At 45.6% G+C, this 14,544-nt stretch overlaps 1 protein-coding gene across 1 annotated transcript in view; it reads left to right on the forward strand.

Annotated features, from left to right (window-relative positions):
• RAPGEF5 (Rap guanine nucleotide exchange factor 5) overlaps positions 1 to 14,544 on the forward strand; it is a 163,927-nt gene that overhangs the window by 88,501 nt on the left and 60,882 nt on the right. The window contains exons 10-11 of the mRNA XM_076331350.1: positions 8,692 to 8,795; positions 9,143 to 9,231. Of these exons, the coding sequence (XP_076187465.1) occupies positions 8,692 to 8,795; positions 9,143 to 9,231 (193 nt within the window). The remainder of the gene's footprint in view (positions 1 to 8,691; positions 8,796 to 9,142; positions 9,232 to 14,544) is intronic.

Genomic DNA, 14,544 nt, shown 5'->3' on the forward strand with positions numbered 1-14,544 from the left:
TTCTCTTCTCTTCTCTTCTCTTCTCTTCTCTTCTCTTCTCTTCTCTTCTCTTCTCTTCTCTTCTCTTCTCTTCTCTTCTCTTCTCTTCTCTTCTCTTCTCTTCTCTTCTCTTCTCTTCTCTTCTCTTCTCTTCTCTTCTCTTCTCTTCTCTTCTCTTCTCTTCTCTCTGCAAAGGAGATACTTGCATCTGGTGTTTGAATGTTTGTCCTATAGGGAACTTTACATTCTTGGGGGGAAAAATTTTTCCATTCTGATTCTGGTGAAAATAATACAATTTCAAAACTCTCTTAGGGCAGAAATATAGATTTAATTTTCCTGCCACTTTCTCTGGAAACCTTGGGACCTGGACCTCCAGGCTGTAGCTCCAGGCCCGATGAGCTCCTGGGGGGCAGGGGATGCAGAAGCCCTGCCAGCCTGGGGCGGGCAGTATGTGCAGGCGGTGGGGGAGCCTGGCAGGCTGTTTTCTGTTCAAACCGACATGTTCTGGCACTGTTTCAGTTGTAGTGAATCCACATTTTTTCAGTAGGAAAAAAAAGTTGTATTGGAAAGTTTCCAACCAGCTCCACACCCCAGCACACTGATTGCAAGGCCACTGGAAGGGATGGTTGGCACCTGGCCCTTTTGTTCTACAGTCACATTAATTTGCCCTGGGATGGTGCAGATTTTTTTTTTGTTACAAATACATATCGCCTAGACCTGCAATTCTTCAGTATCCTGGTATTTTTGAAGTACGCACTGCCCTGCCAGCTGTGAGAAAATGATAACAATAGTAATACCGTCCTCACGTCTTTTGTCTCTCTCTCTCCCCACCCCCCACCCCCTTTTTTTTCCCCCTGCACTTTTGCGTGGTTACAGAGAGAAGGTCTCCTAGGTTGTCCTTGCCAAGGTGGTAGCTCTCTGTCAGGCTGTCAAACTTAGCTACTAATAACTATGAAGGGCGTGTGCTCCAAGAAAGGGAAAACCAAAATGCATAGCCTTCAGTTGTCTTAAAAAGACATTTTTCATCATCCAGCAAAGAGTTGTGGCGAGTTAAGGTTCTGATATCATTATTTTGGTGGTTGTGATACCAGTAATGGGTTTTTTCATGTTATTTTAGAAAGTGTGCCCCTTTCCCTGTGTTAGACATATTGCTTCCTTTCATTAAAGCCCGATCCGTAAAAGTGTCCTCACCTTAAATGATGATGTTTGGAGGTAACTGGGGGCCAGTAAGGGGTACGGACAATTTGGTCTCGATTTAGAGCATTTCTTGCCACTACCCTGCTGGGAAATGCCGTGTGAGGTTCCTCTTCTCTTGCTCCTTTTGTCTTGAACTACACAGATTTTTCATGTTTTTTAAGTGGCCTGTGCAATGAAACCCCAAGCTCGTTTGCAGTGGGACCACCGCTTGGGAACATCAGGCAACTGAGGGTTTTTTTGCCCTAGGACCTAACTGCAGCCTTTCTGCTCACGTAAGGACTCGCGTTTAGCAGTGCCCTATTCCCATGAGCGGTTTCTTCTTAGTAATAGGGAAAGCAGAAATAATCCTACTCTCAGCAGTTTTGGGATTACAGGCAAAAATTGAGTTCCTTGATGTATGACTGTGTAGGGATATTAATCTTTTCCCTGATGCCTGTTGTCTGTCATCTCTGTCTTACCAGCACTGTCCTTTTGACCCCTCTACAAGGGTAACTTGTTATTAACGTTGCCTTTGCTTGCAGATACTCGGTATGCAGATGACAGCACCAACAGTTTTTCTAAAAGGGCTTATTCTGTGCATTATTGAATGTGATATTCAAAATGGGTTTCAGCAACAAAGGATTTTGATTTTTTTTTTTTCCCCGTGATGTGGCTCATGCTCATTTTATCACCATTTGTGAAGTTGATAAATTCAGAGGAGTTTGTGTTGAGCCGAATGTCGGCTCTTTGTTGTGCATCTCTTGAGACAGATAGTTCAGCATGAGACCACCGGGAAGTTTTGGTATGATGCCTGGGTGCCCGTTGTTGGGAGAGGTGGTGGTCGAATCATTTAAAGCATTTTATAGTTTTATAGACTGGTCGGAAGTTGCTGAGAGCCAAAGCAAAATCACTGTGTAAGCCATTTTAATTTTTCATTGGTGGATTTCTGTTTCTCCCACTATACTGTGGATTAGTGCATGCTTATGAAAGTAGATTTAACTGCAGAGAGAAACAAAAATATTAGAGTACAAAGAATAACTGGAGAAAAGTTCATGAGATGAGAAAAATAATAAAATGTAATATGAATATGCTACGGGCTGTATTTTATAGTGAAATAAAATAATACAGCCTTATGTGAGAATTTTTTTTGATTCTTAAGAATTGTCATATGAAAAGCTGCTGTTGATGTTCCTGCAGTCCTGTAAGGTAATTTTTCCCTTGAAATTTGGGAAAAGTAGTGATCATGCAACTGACTATGAAATAGGCAGTCCCATTTAAAACATTTTGTGCTGTGGTGTTTTAGGTAGAGGTAGAATAGTAGCTATTTTTTATTTTTGTCTTTCCAGAATAAAGAGAGGGTAATCACTGCAGAAAAAAATACCAGTTTCCTCCCTATACAGCTTGGTTAAGCCGCGCTGGTGACTTTGAAATGCTTTTATCCTGCTGTAGCTGAAAGTCAATCAAGCCCATTAATACAGATTTTGGTCTCTCTCGAAACTCTGAAATTCAGCAACGTATTCTGAGATGGATTATCCCCAGAGATCAGAGATACTGTCGTCCATCTCCACTTTAGTTGCGCTGTGTTCATTTCCATTTTCTTGTCAAGTAAAGAGGAATAGCCCGTATAGAATAGGGTCATTTTTGTACATCTATTTATACTTTGGTGACTTTAAATCTAATCCTGCAGTTTCCACAATAACAGATTCCAGGGAAAAACAGTGAAGTGTAAGCAGGCAATCATCTTTAGTCTTTGATAGATGCTGTCTGAAAGAGTGTCTCTTACAGGAGAAGCTGTTAATAGAATGTTGTTGGGTTTTTTTACTTTCTTTCGTGTTTGTAATATAAATAAGTTTGTATTTTATAGCTAGGACTCATCTCATTGTCTACTATTAGCATTGGCAAATGCCTCACATTGTAAGACTTCATTTTCAGTTGCTTCTAAGAGTTGTTGCATCTTATCTGCTTTTTCTGAAAGGTGTCTGCCTTAGCCTATTTAATTTTTTAATGAAAAATGCAGCCAACATGGTTCAGAAGCTGCTAAGAGTAAGGTTAGGGGTGAATACTGTTTTGCTATGTTAAAAAAAATTCTGGCAGTAGTTCTCTGAAAAGCTCTTATGCCCTTATACTTCTGAAGTGGGATCTGAAATCCCTTTGGGGAAGAGTCTTTGGTTTTTTGCCATCTTCATAAATATCTGCCCAAATCTGCCCCAAGTTAGAGGCCAAAAAATGCAGTTTGTATACGCTCTGTAAAGAGTTTTTAGAGCTTTGCAGGTTAATATTTGAAGGATCGGTAAGCTCTGAGCGTGCTTCAGCCTGAGCTGCAAAGAGTTTTCTTCACAGCTGTAGCTCTCGGCTGTTACGGCCAGGATCTGCTTGTAGGATGTCATGAGCCTGGACGGAGCTCTGAGCTAAAGCAGCTGTAACTCTGTAACTTCTGCTGTGTCCAAGCTAGCTGTCCGTGGGCAGGTTTGGGGACCTCAGTGTCACACTCTGGAGGCAGGTGCTTCCAGCCTTTGCAGTGGGTACGTCGGGGTCCCAACAGACAAGGACGTTTTGTCTCAGCATTGGCCCGGTCCCAGAGCAAGGCCTCAACATATGCTGAGCAAGGGATGGAGCAGGACATAGTAAAAAAAAAAAAAAAGGAAAATAAAAGTTTTTTATTCAAAGGAGCTAAATTAAAGAATACAATCAGTGTTTCCCAGTTTTTGGACTTGACCTTTCTGTCTTACTCATGTTCTTGTAATTCTTCTTTTGCATAGGTAATATGCACCAGGGATTGATTATAACATCCAAGCAAAAATATACCTGCCCAGGAAAACAATCAGTCTTCTGAAGTGAGGATCTTGTTATTTTGTGCCTTTTGTCCTGCTCTGTCACCTATTTGAGCACCTTCCTTGCACTGCAGTGGAAGCCTGTCTACGCTTGTGCTTCTGAGCCCCCTTCTAGCCTCCACTCTTGTATTTCACACCTCTTACATGGAAATACTCCTCTGTGTGTAGGGAAGCTCCGTGGATTGATTGTGGGGGGGAGCGGTCTCCTCTTCAGAACACGAACAGTCCCAGGAATCCTTCGTGTATGCCTTTTCCCCTACCTCTCAAGGGCATGCCCTGGCACCAGCATCAAAAGACATAGAGGCAGAAGTGATCAGCAGTAGTTGATTGCGTTGAGTCAGTTTTACCAAATTACGCTATGAAAACAAAATGTTCCTGCCCTCCATAACTCCTAGAGGAGGCAATTTCTTTGTAATTTAATGTGATTTTGAAGCAGATAGCCTGTGTAATAACATTTGTTTTGTTGTCTGTTGCCCAAAGAAGATTCTCTTTGCCTTTCCTCAGTTGTTTGGCAGCAGGAAAATCTGTGTGCAGTCTGGATTTTCAATGTTCCATTAAGTTTATAGGTGCCTTTATTCAGGTTATTTCTTAATTGCTGTATTACTTCTTTACCCATTGAAACCAACAATGTGGGAGTCTCTCTGGATCTGGGGTTTGCCGGTGTAGCTCAGGGTCTGGTCCCTTTTTTAAAAAAGCAGGTGGAGAAATGTTGAAGTCATTGGGATGACTTAATTCCCAATGTCATTGGAAAGTACATGTTTTGCACTGCTAGTTAGTGGTGTTCCAGACTAACAGGCACTTCAGTAGTGGGTAAGATAAAGAAATAAATCTTTGCACAGGTGTCCTGTCCCGTGGAGGAATGATGTGAAAATGCAATTTCTTTTCAATGAAGCAGGCTTCTGAATATACTGTGTCCGTTGCAGAGCATACTGGTTTTTTCTGTTAGAAAGCTGTTAGAAAGTAGAGCAGCTTTTCAACGCTATTTCTAGCAGTGGATGTTTCTGTAGGAAGAGGGGAGGCAGCACATTCTGGGTGTTGGTTCCTCTTTTAATTAATTAAAAGGCCAAACTCAGAAATTCAAGGGACATGGAAATATCCCTGACCGAGACCAAAGTTATCGGTTGCTTGGGCAGAGATGAGATTCTTCCCTGCCAATTGCAAATAACCCAGAAACCTAATGTCTTCTGTAAGGAAGCCGGCACGCCGTGGCTGTTTTCAACACTACCGTATGTACCTCTGCTTTCTTCTGCCCCAGTGGTAATTCAGAGGGTCATATTCCTAGTCATGCAAAGCCTAACCTGCACAAGGCCCGCTAAGCAAGGACTTCCAGCTGTTTCATTCCTATAAGCATATAAATATTTATACCACCCCAGGGTTCCTTTCATGCTGAAAAGAAAGGTAGCACTTGTCTGCTGTTAAAATATATTACCCGGGAGATAAATGGCTTATCTCAGTATTAGGAAGATGGATGAGAGGAGTGGAAAATTGACCATAATATTGGTCAAAAGATCCACCGAGTCCAGAAGGCCTTACTGTTTACTTGAAACTCCTGCTGGGAAGTGACATAGAAGTTGATAGCGCTGTGTTTAGCTATCAAGAGATGATTAATTAAAAGCCGTAATAAACGTGAAATATAACGGTGACACACATAGTGCTTCATGGACACTAGCTAAATTCCCTAGTGATGGGTAATCTGCACCAGGGATTGAGTATAACATCCAAGCAGGATGCGAATGGTGCTTTTGAAGGGACAACTGAGAGGGAGAGCCTGCACGAGTGACTTGCTCAAGGGCACATGTGAAGTGAGACGGCGATTAACCTCTACAGCATCTCTGGTGCTCTACCCGCTCCTGTCCCACCTCTGTGAAAGCACAAGTCCAAACGTATTCTGACCGAGGCCGCTGGGAGTCATTTCCCACCCTCTGCACTGGAGGGAAGTAAAGGTCAAATAGGCAGCGTGGGGGGCTCAAAGCCGAGGTGCCAGTGTAGTGTCACCAGAGTTTGACTGCGATTCTGCTGTTGATCTGCAGCACAACCCTGCGGCAGCCTCTCTGCCCCAATTCGTCTGCCCAGCCGTAAAATGAGAGAGATGGTAACGCTGAGCCGCTGTGCTCCTGCGTGGTCAGTGCAGGTTGCTTAAGCAAGGGCTGTGTAAGGGTCTGAAAAAGTGCTGGGAGGCTTCGTTGTCAATTGGTGGTATGATGAGAATGTCTCTTGGAGTCAGCCTGCTGACTTTTAGGGAATCAGCTAGGGTGCTGCCTTGCTCTTCAGTACACGCTGCTGTCACCTGGGGTCCCCTTGCATCCTCCTCCTCATCTGCCACTGGATTTAGATGGAGCATGCTGAGAGCAGCCCGGTTTTCTTCCAGCGAGAATTAATTATTTCACGGACCATTCAAGATTCCGATAAATGAAGCGTGCCTTGATGTCATTTTAGAGTAGTATCTGTAGTGAAATCAGAACTTGTAAAAATTGGGAAAATACATAGGACTTGCCTTTGTGTTTTGCTTTGTTCAGGTTAATTGTTGTTGCTTGTGGTATGATTAAAGGGTCTGACGGAACACAAAAATACGTCATGCATAAGTGGGATTTTAATGAAATAATAATTCTTCCCTTAAAGTGAAATTGTTTTTAATAGAAGATAGCAAAATAAAGAAATTCTCTATCCCTCTGCCTTTTTTGGAAATAATTATTATAGGTAATGAAAATCCAAACTGAACCTGATTGGCCTTGGTTTTGCACAATTTTTGTCTTTCCTGATAAAATAGATTGATTTTTCTCTTCCTTGAAATTGATAAAACAGGCAAGGATAAGAGGAGGAGCCTTATGAAAATCTCACCATTGGGGCACTTTATGCAGTTAATTTGCATACAGTTACCCAAAGGGTTTTTTGAAAACGTTTCTGCTCGGTGAGATGCTGAAGTGGGAACACTGTCTTCCAGAACAACCATTGTTAATGTCCTTTCAGTATGAGAGAGCTTTTGCTCTCCCAGTGCTCCCTGTTGACTTGCTGCCAGCTGCTCATGTATGTAATGTATATGGGTATGCTTAAAATCCATTCCCAGATCTGTGGAAATAGATGGTTTGTACAAATACGGCACTATACATCACATATATGCCCCATATGTGCTGCAGTTTGGAATGTCAGTGAGCACAGGGAAATGAGGATCGGGGCTATTTTAGGGGATGCCAGAGGAAAGACAGAGAAATGGAAAGATTTGTTTGGATAAACCTCCCTGTTACTGAATTGCTTTAATGCTGCACCTGTTTCTCGTTCTTCCTCTTTCTCTTTTGCTGCTTCTTTCATTGCAGCTTTTAAAGTATGTAGGCAACAAAAAAACACGGCCGGTGAAGTGGAAGATTACAATTATGCATCAGTATTCCTGTAACGCGTCTGCTCAGTAATGTCCCCTGGGAGCGTTACAATGAATATCTGACATTAATTAGCTCAGTACCTGTATGTCTGACCTTGCAGAAATTTCATAGATCAATTCTACACGTTGTTTACTGATAAAGAAAACTTCTTCAGGGCAGGGGCTGCATCTTTGGACATGCCTGCACCACAGTGACAACCAGAAACAGCAATCAGACTCACTGGGTCTTGGAGTAAGAAATAAAATGATAGAAAAGGGGATCATAAAGTGGTTTCTCTCCCTTCTTTTGCCAAGATCTGTTCCTCAGCAATTTTTAGCCCACTTGAAGTCTTTATCACTGCTGGATACTGTGCACTTGATGCACAAATGCTGTTTTTTCTCCTTTGAGTAGTACATGTATTGCCTTCATACATGTGTCTGACATACTGAACGATATAACGAAACCAGGTCAGAATTAGAGGAACAGCAACTACTGGATGTACTTGCATTGGAACAGCTGCCTCTTTTGTATCGCTTGCCCTCCTATGACTGAATCCACCAGGAGGATCTCGCAGGGGGCTGCGAGCAGCTCTTCGGCAGTTGCCGTGTTTCAATGCACCCTGCTCAGTCAGCAGCAAACCCTCATCTCCTGCGCTGCACAGTCAGCTGGCTTTAGCTGCTCTGTGGATGTGGGCTGCGTGTGCAGAAATGGATGATTGTTCAGCTCCCTTCCGTTTAAGGGAGCCAAGAGGGAGAAAGTCAGTGTCCACATTGCAGCTTAGCCGAGGTTCACACCAGGGGTGGTCACTGGGCTTAACTTTCTGTGGGGGTGTTTGTTTCCCAAGTTAAAAAGTTGTTGAAAAGGAGGGAGATTTGTACACAGAGCATTTTAAGAGATGCTGAGAGGCATACATTGCATGCCCGTCCCACTGGTTTTATTGCCTTTGTTGAAGTACAGGAGAGAAGCTTTACAGAAGGTGTATTCTGCTTGTGTATTATTGGAGTGCTCGGGAGCGCTTGCCGCTTTCTGACTATTGTTACCCGTCCCCTGCTTTATTTGACCGGCTGGAAATTAAACAAGCCATCACCTCGGGGACACGGAAACCCGCATGCCCCCCCCCCCCCCCCCGCCCCGCTCCTGCGAATTAAAATCCAACGCACGATGCCGAGCGCCGCTCACAAAGGGGAGCCCGTTCCTCCTCTCTGCCCCGCAGCGCAAAGAGCCCCCTTCTCGATTTAGACCTCCGGCAGCGAGACCTGCCCGGGCGGAGCCGGCGGCGGGGCAGCAGCCCCCGGCCGGCGGCGGGCACTGACCGCGCTCTCTCTGTCGCTCTCCCCCCCTGCGCACGGAAGGCGGACGATGGAGGCGGCGGCGAGCGGGCGCGGGAGGAGGCCGGCGCAGCGCTGGTGCTGCGGAAGGTGTGGTCACGCAGCCCGGCCCCCGAGCGGCGCGGGAGGTAAGGCTTCCGCGGCTCCGGGAGCGCGGCGCTGGGCCGGCCGGGCCGGGCTCCGCGGCGGCAGCGGGCGGGCGGGTGGGGCGGCGGCGACGGCCCCCGGCAGGGCGATGGCCCCCGGGGGGCGCGCCTAGAGGGGGCGGCGCGGCGCGGCGGGAGCGGGGCGCCATGGGGAGCGGCAGGGTGCGGGTGCCCGAGGCGCTGGCGGGCCGCGGCGGGGAGCGGCTGCTGCCCACCTTCGACGTGCCTTACTTCAAGTACATCGACGAGGAGGACGAGGAGGACGAGTGGAGCAGCCGCTCGCAGTCCTCCACCGAGGATGACTCCGGGGACTCTCTGCTTTCCGACAGATACGTGGTGGTGTCGGGGACGCCGGAGAAGATTTTGGAGCATCTCCTCAGCGACCTGCACCTGGAAGCCGCCCAGGACAAAGAGACGGGTAAGGAGCGAGCCCGGCGGGGAGGCGGCGGCCGGGGAAGTGCCCTGTCCCCGGCCCTGGGTGAGAGGTCCCGGTGCCGGGTGTCGCTCCCGGGCACCCCCGTCCGAAAGGCGGCTGCCAAGCTGATGTTCCACCCGGGGCAGTGTGGGGCGGAAGCCGTGAGCGTTGCGGCAACCGGGAGGTGGCAAAGCGGGGCGCCCGGCCTCGGGGCAGGAGTGCCAGCAACTAACGAAGCCCCTCGGGAGCCGCATACTTAGCAGCAACTTGAGCCTGTTTTATATTCGGCTTTCGCTGCTGCCTGGGTAGCGCTGGCTGCGGCGCGCGTTGTCCAACACCCGTGTCTCTTCAGGCGGAGACTGCCGTTCCTCGTAGCCTGCAGCTATTATTATGTTGCTCACAATACTTGCTGTGCACTTCAGCCTCCTGGCTAAGTACTCGTTTTGCCACCACCCAAGTACTTTGGCACATCTTCTGTTTCATAAGCACGGCTTATAAATTTCCTCATAACCCAGGACACAGCGTCTAGCCTGGTGCGGTACTTGTGTGGCTTCAGCCAGAGAGTGTAATTTGTTCCAGCCTAGAGCTGGATCTCTTGGCTCTATGCGTAGCTCGCTGTCACCAAGAGCTCCTGGGGCAGTTTAACAGAAGTGCCTGCAACCAGCGATTCATAGATAGTTTTAATGAAAGCGGCCAGGCTGGTGAGACTTTTGCAGGTCCCGAATACTGAAGAGCTGAGGAAGGCAGCTGGCTGTAAATGGAGCTGTGGATTTCATCGTTCCCAATAGGGTTAAAATGCATACTCCTGCTGCCTGTATATATCTCTCTCTACAAATGAGATTACTGAGAATAAACACACTTTAATCCTTTTAAGTGACTGAAAATATAAGTAACATCTGCGATTCCCAGAGGAACGTCAGGATTGGGTTCTCGGAACAAGTAATTAGTTTAATGTGGGACAATAGGCGTATTCCTAGTGCTGATGCATGAATGCCCCAAAGAAACATAGAGCGTCTGCTGGTGATATTATTACGGTATTCCTAGTGCTGCTTTTGTCTGCCTAGACATTAATATTTAGTGCAGAGAGAGGCTGTGATTGTTTTCCTTCCACAGATGCCCTCAGACTAGTTCTGGCTGTAATTTACTTGAGCCAGCTCTTAGGCAGCGTAGTGAGGGTCCTTCGTTGGCCCTTTGAGGTCAAATATTGGATCCAGAATAAGTTTCCCCATTAACATTTACCATATGCAGAGACTACCTGTCTCTGTAGTCTATTTAATCTTTTTTATAAGCTCACAATCTTGCTGGAAAACAATCAGATTTTCACTAGCGTTCTGTATTATATTTTAGTGTTTGTAAATACAGAGCATTCCTTACATAAAGCATTAGATGCTGCATACATCCTCATGTGTACTACCTTTTCTTTCTTTTCTCTTTGCTCTCTCTCCCATCACCGGGAGGCTGTTCATAAGCCTGTTCTTATTGTTATAGAGAGGGACTGGTAAACTGCCCTCAAAACAAATGCTAAACCACTACTTGCCTGGTTGTTAGCAGATGGTAATGTATTTAAAGGTTGATTGGCCTCCCCTCACCTCTTCTGCCTTATCCTAACTCCTTTTAGAAAGAAACAATTAGCTCTGCCCTGTAGCCAGGGTTAACTGGATCCCAGGGACTGAACAAAGTAGCTGTGGCTTCAGTTTTTTGCCATCACAAAGAAGTGTGCTAAACCTTGCCCAGCGGCCCTCCGCTTCCTCAAGGGTACTGCATCATATGCTGTTTTCTTCTGACTTTATTAATCTGGTACTATAGAACTTCGTCAAAATAAAAGACGTCGGGAGTTATGTTTCCCAATGTTTTGTGTGGCGGATGCCCCTGTAATGTGTTTCATCAGTCTGTTTTGCAGACTGAGTGGCATTTGGCATGAGGCAGTATGGGATATCGGCTGTACATATGTACATCTTTGTGTGTGCACCTGATGTTGCTTCTTCTGCTGCTTGTGTGCTTGGATTTGCTGTTCTTTGTAGGTATTTTTTGTAGTTCCAGTCTGGTCCATCTCAGAGGACAGTCAAGTTGCAGAGTCCCGCAGGCTTGTGTTTTAGCAGGCGTAGCTTTGCAGAACATAAAAGGACGATGTTGTTGCACCCAGCTGCTGCTCTTGCTGTCGGTTTGCCAGTTCCAGGATGACTTCCTTGGCCTCCTGTTTTCCCTGCAGCCCCCAACCCGGTTTGCTTATTTGTATCTGTAAAGAACATGAGAGAGAGCTGTTCTTACGTACGCTGGTGCGCAGGGGGCTGTTGTTCTGTTTGACCCTTTGCACTGCTTCCCAAGGAGGGATGCTCTGCGTGTTTTCATTCCCACCCTTTGTATAACAGATCATAACTGCAATCCTCTGTGGTCATTAAAAAAAAAAAAAAATCCACTATCTCCTGGGGCTAGCGTGGCCATGGGGCACCGCTTTTTATAAACACTGACATGGCTGAATGGTGTGCCATGTATTGCTCCCAGCTATCCTCCATTTTCTAGCCCAAGTCAGCAGGTACCGCTTGCAGCTGGGAGAGTAAAGGGAAGCTTTGGGGCTGGGCTAGAATAAATTTAACTGGGTTTCAGCCCAGGCCTCAAGGCTCCCTTCAGCTGCCACTAACCCTGTAGCAAGATACCTTAAGCACTCTGCTGCAGCACACGCTTCTATTAAAAAATAGGTGGGGACACCTTCTCTTACCCAACCTGAAGAAGAGTCCCAGTGTCTGTGATGTGGCCGAACACTGTTAGAGCAACTGAGGACACTAAAGGGGACATCATTGCAACATGCACAGCTAGACTAGTCTATTCCTCAGATGACTTCTGTAGGCAAGGATGTCTTGAAAGCCTGAGATCTGCAAGACTTTTTAAGCTTAGGTACTTAATAATAGTTTAATGACTGAGAGTTTTTTTGTGATGACTAAGTCAGAGACTATATATATGAGTTCTTGTGGCATCGTTTTAAATCAGGGCTTGCCAGTAACAAAGTCTTGCCAGCCTTCCATCTCAAAAGGAGAAAGTTTTCATCTCGCTGAGTTACTATAACCTGTAATGTACCAACCCCTAAGAAGACTGTTCTTGTTTTCTACCATAAGACAGCTGGAAATTTTAAATTTCTGTAACGAACAACTTTTCTGAGTCATCTCTGAGGTTGTTGGAATCACTGGGGGATGTCTGCTGAGTGTGTACTTTAGAAGGCAGTTTGAAGTTTTAAGAATTGAACAGAGTAAGACACTTCAAATATCTCAATATCCAGGCAGAAAATGCAAGGCATACCTCCTGGGCTAATCCTCGTCAAGGATGGGGATTTGAACAAGTCATCTCCGAAAGGCCAAATCTTAGCATCTCAGGATCTCTAATCCCTTCCCATTGACTACAACATTTCTTTCAGAATAGCTGTCCTCTGCTGCAAAAGCTTTTATTTCTTGGGCATTAGCAGCATTTCCTCTTCTGGATATTATCCTGATCTCGTCGTTGGAGTATCCTCTGACTGGTCTTTGTTCAAACATACCATCTTGCCTTGCAGTGATTGCATTCAATGTTTGGCAGCCTCTGGAATGACACAGTGATCATCACATCCACTGCTACTTCTCCAGGCCTGCCTGGATCCCTCAGATCATTTCGTTCAGGCCACTGGGCCACCTCTCTCAGGCAGCTTAAGCAGAACATTGCTGAAGCACAACATAATCTCCCTCATCACATCTGATGACACTACGTGTCTTTTACCTTCCTACTGTGGGATTCATTTTAAGGAATGAGTAGGGAGAAGAAGAGATTGATTTGTGAAGGTCTTTGAGAGCAAGAAGCAGTGGGAAATGGAAATCTGGAGAAAGGATGTAAATGAGGAATGGTAAGACTGGAGCAACGTGATGGTGTCGGTCTTAACTGATGTATCTTTTTAGTGGACTGGATGAAAAGGATTGTGGCAAGGGGGGAGGCATGATACTTTTGTTAGACAGGCTATCACAGAAGTTAGGATGGCAAATTATGAAAGTCCTGGAGAAGGGCTAACGGGACAGAAAAAGAGGACAAATCCTCATGATGTAGCTAAAACAGATGCAGAAAGGTGTAAGTATGGTCTGGATTTCTTAAGAATAGGAAAAGAAAGGGGTAATGACCTTTGTACCATGCTGTGTCACCTTATCGGGGACTGTGCATGATCCTTGAATTAGTGGGAACTCTTCCCTGTCACACAGAAGCAGTTTTAGCTTTAGGATCATAATGTAGCATCTAGGAGGGGCCTTCAGATCATGTCTGTTTGTCCTAGAAGTGCTGTGTAGTAAGGGTTACTTTTGTTTAATCCATTCTGTTTCTACACTTGTACCAATGACACTGCTTTGATGTTGGGTAATGGCACCCTCTGTGGAACTGTACGGGACCTTTTAGGAGAAGGTACTGTCTTGCATGAGCTGATGGTAGTCAGATAGCTGCTAAATGGTGCTGCCAAAAAGGGATACAGCTCTGCCTCTTATCTTCCAGCTTTTAGGATGGGGAGAATAAATGGCTGCTAGCTCTACCTCTTGCCAGTCCTTTATAACTAATGACATGCTGTCTGTCATCATTCTGAGGGATTTTGTAAACTTTTCCCCAAAGTCTTAGAAAAACTTGGCAAACTGAGTGGGCTAAATGCATATTACTGCCATGCCCATAGGAGAGGAATAAGAGTTTAGCAGAGTGCATGGAGCAACATCAGCGTAAGAATAGGAGAAAAGCTAAAATAATCATTTATCTCAGTGTGAAAGAACCTGGGGAGGTTCTTGCACAGGACCGTTGCTTCATGCTGCGTGAGTCTAAGCCGTCTCAAATTGGAGTGTCAGTAGAAGTAGGTTTAGAATAAATCAATAAAATGAATAGTAACAAATCACCGGGATCAGATGTTACTCCCCAAAGACTTCTAAAGGAACTCAGATATGAAATTGCTGAACTCCTAACAGTGGTGTGTAATCTATCATATAAATCAGCTTCAGTGGCAGAGGAAGGCGGAAAATGTGATGCCAATTAAAAGAAATGGTTCTATTTGGGGAACATCTAAGCAATAAGGTTGTCATTTTACCAATACATTATTCCAGCATAAACTGGCGCTGTAGTCAAAAGCAGCTCAGCCTTCCCCAACCACTCGTTCCTGCTGCTGCAGTGGTCCCTCTGTGCCTCTACAGCTTGTCGTGTAATTCTATAGTGGACCCAAGTAGGCAGCTGGTCCTGTTTGATACTAACCAAGGAAATACTGAATTATTAGTTTTAAGATGGATCAGTTTCCTGATCCACTTAATCTGTCAGTGGCACAAAGTTTGTCCCTGGCAC

This window comes from Aptenodytes patagonicus, chromosome 2 (assembly GCF_965638725.1).
Source record: "Aptenodytes patagonicus chromosome 2, bAptPat1.pri.cur, whole genome shotgun sequence".
In the NCBI taxonomy this organism is placed as follows: domain Eukaryota; kingdom Metazoa; phylum Chordata; class Aves; order Sphenisciformes; family Spheniscidae; genus Aptenodytes; species Aptenodytes patagonicus.